This window comes from Beta vulgaris, chromosome 8 (assembly GCF_026745355.1).
Source record: "Beta vulgaris subsp. vulgaris cultivar EL10 chromosome 8, EL10.2, whole genome shotgun sequence".
NCBI lineage: Eukaryota > Viridiplantae > Streptophyta > Magnoliopsida > Caryophyllales > Amaranthaceae > Beta > Beta vulgaris.
Window position 1 is genome coordinate 28,437,892 of NC_079209.1, and position 7,732 is coordinate 28,445,623.

At 33.9% G+C, this 7,732-nt stretch overlaps 1 protein-coding gene and 1 long non-coding RNA gene across 2 annotated transcripts; both read right to left on the reverse strand.

Annotated features, from left to right (window-relative positions):
* Positions 1 to 1,228: 1,228 nt before the first annotated feature.
* Positions 1,229 to 4,120, reverse strand: LOC125492502 (uncharacterized). The gene is made up of 7 exons (XM_057391501.1): positions 3,770 to 4,120; positions 3,535 to 3,602; positions 2,666 to 2,857; positions 2,444 to 2,554; positions 2,280 to 2,364; positions 2,095 to 2,193; positions 1,229 to 1,537 (listed from the first exon to the last, which is right to left on the reverse strand). Exons 1-7 carry the CDS (start codon positions 4,118 to 4,120, stop codon positions 1,424 to 1,426), a joined length of 1,020 nt encoding a protein of 339 aa, XP_057247484.1. The 3' UTR covers positions 1,229 to 1,423.
* A 292-nt stretch (positions 4,121 to 4,412) lies between these two features.
* On the reverse strand, positions 4,413 to 7,515 carry LOC104901266 (uncharacterized). The gene is made up of 4 exons (XR_008967394.1): positions 6,678 to 7,515; positions 4,883 to 5,089; positions 4,731 to 4,802; positions 4,413 to 4,646 (listed from the first exon to the last, which is right to left on the reverse strand). It is a non-coding gene; the product is annotated as an uncharacterized LOC104901266 (long non-coding RNA).
* Between the last annotated feature and the right edge of the window lie 217 nt (positions 7,516 to 7,732).

Consider the following 7,732-nt stretch of genomic DNA (forward strand, 5'->3'; position numbering starts at 1 on the left):
CCCAAAATAACATTTATCTACCCAAAATGGATCAAGAGCATATGAGTGGACTTTACTTGACTCTAATGGTTAAATATTTTGTTCTTATAGCTATACATGTTCTAACATGATATTAAATGGGAGAGTTAAGGAGAATGAACATGAAAATCTAATATCACCCTAAATGCCTTCATTTGCCCAATATGGGTTTCAATGCATGAAAAATAATTTTTCTTTACTCTAATTGCTATATATGTTGCTATTAGAACTATATATATCATATTATGTAGTTAAATGTGGAAAACTATGTAAATTGAACTTGAAAGGCCACAATAGGCCCGAAAGGACCTTCTTTTACCCAAAATGACATTTATTTACTCAAAATGAATTTAGAGCATATGAGTGGACTTTATTTGACTGTAACGGTCAAATATGTTTTTATTATAGCTATACATATTCTAACATGAGATTAAATGCGCGAGTTAAGGAGATTGAACATGAAAATCTAATATCGGCCTAAATGCCCTTCATTTGTCTAATATGGGTTTTTTGACTCTAATGGTTATATATGTTTCTATTAGTACTAAATATTTCCTAACATGTGGCTAAATGTGGGAAACTAAGTAAATTGAACTTGAAAGGCCAAAATCGGCCAGGAACGACCTTCATTTACCCAAAATAACAAGTACCTACCCAAAATGGATTGAGAGCATATGAGTGCACTTTACTTGACTCAACTTGTTAAATATTTTGTTCTTATAGCTATACTTGTTTTAACATGAGACTAACACTACTACAAAAAAGGGCAAAGATAACTGTTAAATAAGGCTTTACATAACAGTTTTGAGGTGTTATCCAAGTCAATGTAATGTAAAGTAAACATAACACCTGACGAAAGTGTTATGTTTGCCAGAGAAAACATAACAGTTATTTATAATACATGTTATGCCATTAGATAACACATTTTATAAATAAGTATTATGTTTGCTATTTATATATAACACTTATCTTGAATAACTGTTATGGTTTCCTATATTATATATAACATATATTACCTATAACTATTATCTATTATTTTTTTTAAAAAATAATAAAATTATCATTTCACGCATATATTATTGGTCGTAGGCAGCAGGCAGACATTACAATACAATACCTGTATCTGTCGTATAATTAATACTCAACACATAAGATCTAAACCAATAAATTGAATTGATATTCCAAACTTTCAAAATTCTTTATATTACAAAATAATTCAACTAATATTCATAAATCTAAACTTCTAAAAAAAACTACTATATATACATATCAATATTAATCTAAATCATAAACAAAAATCAAATCTATCCTATATATAGCCACATTCACATGATATCAATATCCAAATCCAAAAATATAATGTATGTCCAATAGTGGATTAAGGTTAAAAAATTTAGGCGGAAAGTTATAACTCATTCATCATTTGTGCTTCGTGTTGATCTCCGACATATGTAATCCACAACTCCCTTAGTTCATCAATTTTCTCCTGAGAATAGTTTGGACCAATGCCTTGATAGTACTACATAAGTAATTACAAAATAAGTACTCATATACAAAAACTTGAAAAGTAATTAAACTTTTAATTAATCATGCACAAATTAATTTATCATAATCAAAATCTCTCCTCTCACTTTTTAATTTCTAGAGACCTATCATGCATTCATGCTAATCCTTATTCCCTACACTACAACATGCAATAACAAGACGTTGATCACCCCTTAAACCAAATCGTCCTTCAGCATCACATATTAGCTACAACAACCCATCATCACACACTAGCATAGTCACCTAATCCAAAAACCCACGCCACATCACTTGGCATCTTCATCAATAATCTCGCCAATACTCCATACAAATCCTACCTCGTACACTATCACGCCCATGATCTTCATCACCGACCACATAATATTCATCTAACCTTCATCCTTATCAGGAATAGTAATAAAGTATTTTCAACCAATTTATCCAAATTGCTCTTCATATCTCTAATATAATATAAATATAAATCTACGGTCTAAAAAATTCGTAATCATATAGAAATTAAAAAAAGCCAAATTATAACTAATGTTCAAGTACCTTATCAGGAATAACTAGTCGTCTCAACTGTACCGTCCCAAGCATGTAGCGACACACATAATATCCACAGTACAGAGTACCAAGCGGTTGACGAGGGCACTATACACAAGAAATCACAAATACTTTAATATAGACAATGAAAAATATTTTTGTGTTATCAAAATAATGAAATGAAAGTCAGATACCTCTATTTGATTCCATCTAATTTCGGGATTCTTTTTGATCTTCTTGATATCTTTTCGATGGTACGTGCTAAATTTGATAATTCCCCTATGTGTTCATAACAAGTTTAGGCAAATAATAAAATAGTATATTAGTAATAAAATATAAATAGTCATTCAAGACTTACTCATTGATGATCTTTTTAGCAAATGGTCGAACTTCATTTTCTACTCCTGCTGGATCTAACCAATACACCAATCCGTTCCAAGGACTAATAACAGCTAACATCCAATGTTTACTATATAATTGAATAAGTTAAGATGAAGAAAATAAAATCATTATAAATTTGAAAAACACCATAACTTTTGTACTCAAATAATAATTCATATAGACTAAACACAACACTTACTTCTCATTATATGGTGCAAAAAAGAGTTGATTGATATTTTTGCCATCATTAGATGCAAAGATACAAGCCAAATAATCAGATCGTGGATCTCCTTCTTCTGTTGTCGTTGGTGTCAAAGGACTTAGAACATTGGTGTCACAAAATCCATATACTCCTGAAATCCCTTCTTTATAACAAACTTCACTCAAGTACCTAGAAAAACTTGTAGGTGTTATTTTAGAAAATATCAAAGTATCCAAAAACATAAAATCACTAGTTTGAAAAGGGCTACAAAATTTACTCACTTCATGAATATGGACATGTGAGTTGATCCAATCTCCTTTTGGAAGCACCAATCGAGCATATCCTCATAATCGATGGCAACATCATGTTCATTAGAAAATACTTTTGCGGAATTCTAATGGATAGTTTCTTGCCTCTTTTTCATCCTAAAGCTTGAATCTTAAAAGCTCGCACCAAACTAGTAGTCAACTTATCTTGATCTTTTGCAGTGATCGAGTACTTTCAATGGATGATGATTGTGATGATGTTGTTCCAGGAGATGGTGTAGCCAACTGTGCTTGTGTATCATACCTTGACAAAATCCATGCAAGATATAACACTTGTCTATGTATACGGAAATTATATGAATAAGATTTTGTGCAATAGAAGAAAAAATTAAATTTATTAATACCTTCTTGAATGGAAGAATCAAATGGGTTGGCCAAAGAATATAAGCGTCCTTAGCTTGGAATACATACTGAAATTCCTCAGTAGGGCATGGTAAAAGTGCACGAGGCTCAACAACCTTAATGATGGCAACACGACGTTAAGTACTCGACGAGATGCTATTATGAACACGTAGAACCTCTGTTGAGGTTGGTATGTACACTTTACCATTAGCAACAACCTTGAGCTCATTGTCACATTCAATCGCCGAGCAACAATCACTCTCACCCTATTTATAAAAATAACATTAAATAATACATTGGAAAAATTAGAAAACTTCTTTATTTTCATCAATATTTATTTAACAACACATCAAAAGGTATCTTACTTGTCTCCCAAAAGTAAACATTGGAATAATTAGAATACAATTAGAATTTATATAATAGTACATAATACCCCAGGGAAGGAGTTTTCATCTATGTCCGTTGTATGAGGTTCGGGGACTGTCGAAGAAGAAACTTGATGCATCTTACTTGTCTCCGTCCACAATACATGGTAGGGCTCTTGTTCATTATGAGGTTCAAGTTCTCGTTGAATTGGATTGTGATCTGAAGAAATGTTGGTATCTGCCTCTAGTTGGAGTTGAAATTGTTGAACACCTAGGCCAATCAAATTACCTAATTGAGAAGCATTAGACTCTTTATTATTAGAAACACCAATTTGGCTACCATTACACCCATGCCCATTAGAAAGACCCAATTCACCACCGAAATTACCACCACTACAATTTGCTTTGAATTGACTCATTTGTTGACTCATCTGCTCTGGGCTAATCTGACAACATGTTGTAAGGAAGGACATAACAAAATTTTGAGTGTTTCTCATTTCTCCCAACTCTGATCTTAAATTTTTTATTTCAGCCTTCATTTGGCTATGTGGTTGTGGCCGGTTAAATCCAAAATAATCTGTGTTTGTCACACCTAAACCAACACCCCTGACACAACCACCATGCTCTGGTTTCTCAATTGCTTTTGATAAAATATCATCTCGACCTTCTGCAACAATTTCTCCTCTACTTTATTGTGCCTCCAAAGATTGCTAGAACCAAGAACAATTTTATATATTAAAGTTACTATAATTTATATTATTACAATTACAGTAATCTAACTTATAAAATGTGCTAAAAGTTTCGTACAATTGATTCAGCGATTTTTAAATCATTAGGATTCTTAAATATCATTGTTCCATCTTTGACATCAGAATGAGCTCTAAGCCTGGTCAAATGTCGAGGAACTATATGCGCATTTATCCCTCTCTTCTCAAGGTCCTTTGCCTAAAAAGTCACAAATTCGTAAGAAAACATAGTTTACAAAAATTAGAGTTCAAAGTTAATTGCACCAGGCTGTTTGAAACGTACAATCTCTTCCTCAACACGATAGCTTGATTTTCTATTATCCTTCACTTTTTTCCGATTTTTTTCACTTAATTCCTGCATAAATAATGATATAATTCAACATAAGTAACATTTTTATATATCTGGTTATAAATAAGGTTTGTAAGAATTGATACCTTAAACTTAGGATCTATTGATGTTTTAAGAAATTGGTCCTAGTCTTCCTGAGTGATCCATGGATATAACCCTGGTTTTGTCTTCACCAGTTGTCCCCTGGAAGTGTACAACCACTCCTTTCTCAATCTTGCTTTAAAAATGCGGAATGCAATAGCAGCTCGCGATAAGATATAACGTTTACGACATTCTAATATTGTGAAGCCTTTCTGCATAATGCAAAGGTCATTTATTAGTACATTATCATCAATAAAAGGGTATACATTAAACACAGTAAGAATTTATGGAGCTTATACTAATTGTCCTTTGTCAACAGTTTATATAATGTCAGCATAACTCATATTACTATGGGTACTAATGTAACTGCCACAAACTTTACTGTGATTATTGACTCTGGCACTTCATTTACTCACTTGACTGAACCAGCTTATAGTCATATTAGATTTGCAGTGAATATAAAGGGGTGAAACTCTCAATGATGCCATAACATGCAAGAAAAGTGGCAACAAGAGGTGCCACAACAATTTCAGGGAAGCGGAAGATTAATCCCACCTATTAATCATGAAGTTGGGATATATAAAAGCATATAGTGCTTTAGATCCAAGTCTTTCAAATTCATCTCCGTTTTCAGTAGAAGAGCTTGCACATCTTTGAATGCTGACTTTGTCATACATCGAATGCAGTAAACTATGTATGAGATAGATTGTAGAGCTCATTAGGAGAATTCTATTGTCCAACTTTTGGTATGTAAACAAGTTAAAATTCCATTGTTATAGATACTTTTAGGGTGACTTAGAAGAAAGACCTGTGAATTGTGAAGTAAAATCATACATCAGAGAGTTAATGAACATACTTCAGTGCTGTAAGAGTCAAGGTTGAGCCCAGAAGCAAGATTCTTGTGGGCATATGGAACATGATATCAACCATCTAGATAATTGTCACAGAACACCTGAAACTTTACTGTGATGTATTTGTGGTAATGCAACTGAGACACATAAGCACCTGTTTTCTTATTGTGCTTTCAGTCGCCAGCTGTTACCAGCCATGCTCAGATGGATCGGAATGGATTTCAGACAAAGGGATTTAGTTCAGTGGAGCAACTGGACAAGAAGGGCTTATAAAGGATCCAAAATGAGGAAGCAAGTGATGTACACAGTTCTAGCAGTAGTTGCTTACCCAATTTGAAAAACTAGGAATGAAGCATTCTGGTTTTCGAAAAATACTACACTCTACAGAACTATAAGGTGAGCTAAGCGGCACGAAGAATTACCTAAATCTGCAAGTATCCTCCACGGGACAAAAAGCCCCAGCATATACGATGGCATTATACTGATTGTAACTGATAGCTATATATAAACCACCGCAAAAATATGACCAGATCAGAACCACGTGTATGGTAAATTTCTAAAATAGCTAAATAGTCAACAGGAAATAGCTACACAGGCAGAAAGAAATAACCTGGTTTACTGACCCCAAAGCTCCCCTCAAATTCTGTGGTGCTATTTCAGAAATGTACACAGGAACCTATATAAGCCATAGTAGCTCATAAATTCAGAGCCTTGTTTTCTCATAATTCTCCATGATATTACGGTAAGGAAAGAGAGACAGGAAATGAGGACTATTTCAGTGAAACGAGCCTAAAAGATAGATGATTGTTGGAAATGCGTGCAGTACTGGAGCTGGCAGGAGACACCCAGCCTCCATGTTGTATCATCTAATCCACCGACACCAGATTTGACAATAATAAATGCATCCACGACTAACTTGGGGACTAAAGCAAATTCTATAATGACTTACCCTGATTTTATACCAAAACATGGAGCCTCTTTGGCTTCAGGCTCCCATTCTTCAAAAAAGCTAAATGGAGATTTATAGTGTTTAACTTAGCAGACTTCTTGTGCTCTGCACCTAAAGTGTTCACCTTCATCCATATTACTGTCTAAAAAGAATAAAATTGCATAAAAGAGTACAGAAGCAAATTGCTAACAGCTACCCAAAGTAAAGCTACGCATGTGAAGCAGCAAAATGATCTATTTATCCATGTATTAAAGAGTTCCCTAGGGGACAAGCAGAACTCGTCCACGAGTAACACAGAAGTAAATGAAGAAAAACTAGTTCATCCACTAATATAATTCTCCTCATAGTCACTGGACAGGTTCATCTCTCCCACTAATATCAAACGAACTATATCACCCAAAAGCAGTAACTTCACAGTTCACAGTGTAGGAACAGGTGACTCCCAGTGGCAGCTCCTTCCTTACTTAAGACACATACATTTAAAGAGATTAAAAGAATGGCTCATTAGCTGTACTTGTTATACAATTTAGCAACCTCTCATCGATCTCTAAACTGTTTAGTAGATATATTTCCACATTTGATTCTCCACATTTATACATGTGGAAGATTAACGTCTTGTTCTTTTCACTTTCCGGAAGTAAGAGTGGATAAAGAAAAATAAATTAGATAAAGAAAATTAGTTTAGATAGGCCTAACAAGTTCAAATAAGGGACACCTAAATTCTATTTACAAGTCAAACTAAAAAAACCTCATACAAGGGTCAAAAAAATAATAGAAGCGGAAAAAAGTGAAAAAGATAAAACCTGAGTAATAGTAAAAGCAATTACACAAAGAATAGTAAAAACATTTACTTACGGTTATCGACTCGTAAAGTGAATTCTTTAGCTCTTTAGGAACATCACCCCACCGTAGGTAGTTGATGTCTACACTCTCACGAACAAGTACACCAAGATAAGTGCAGTTGGTCGTTCGATGATCCCCACATGGAACCTTTCTTCTATTCCATTCAAGTGGAATTTTCGACCCTCCTGAATTGCCTTCCCTACTTTTGCACA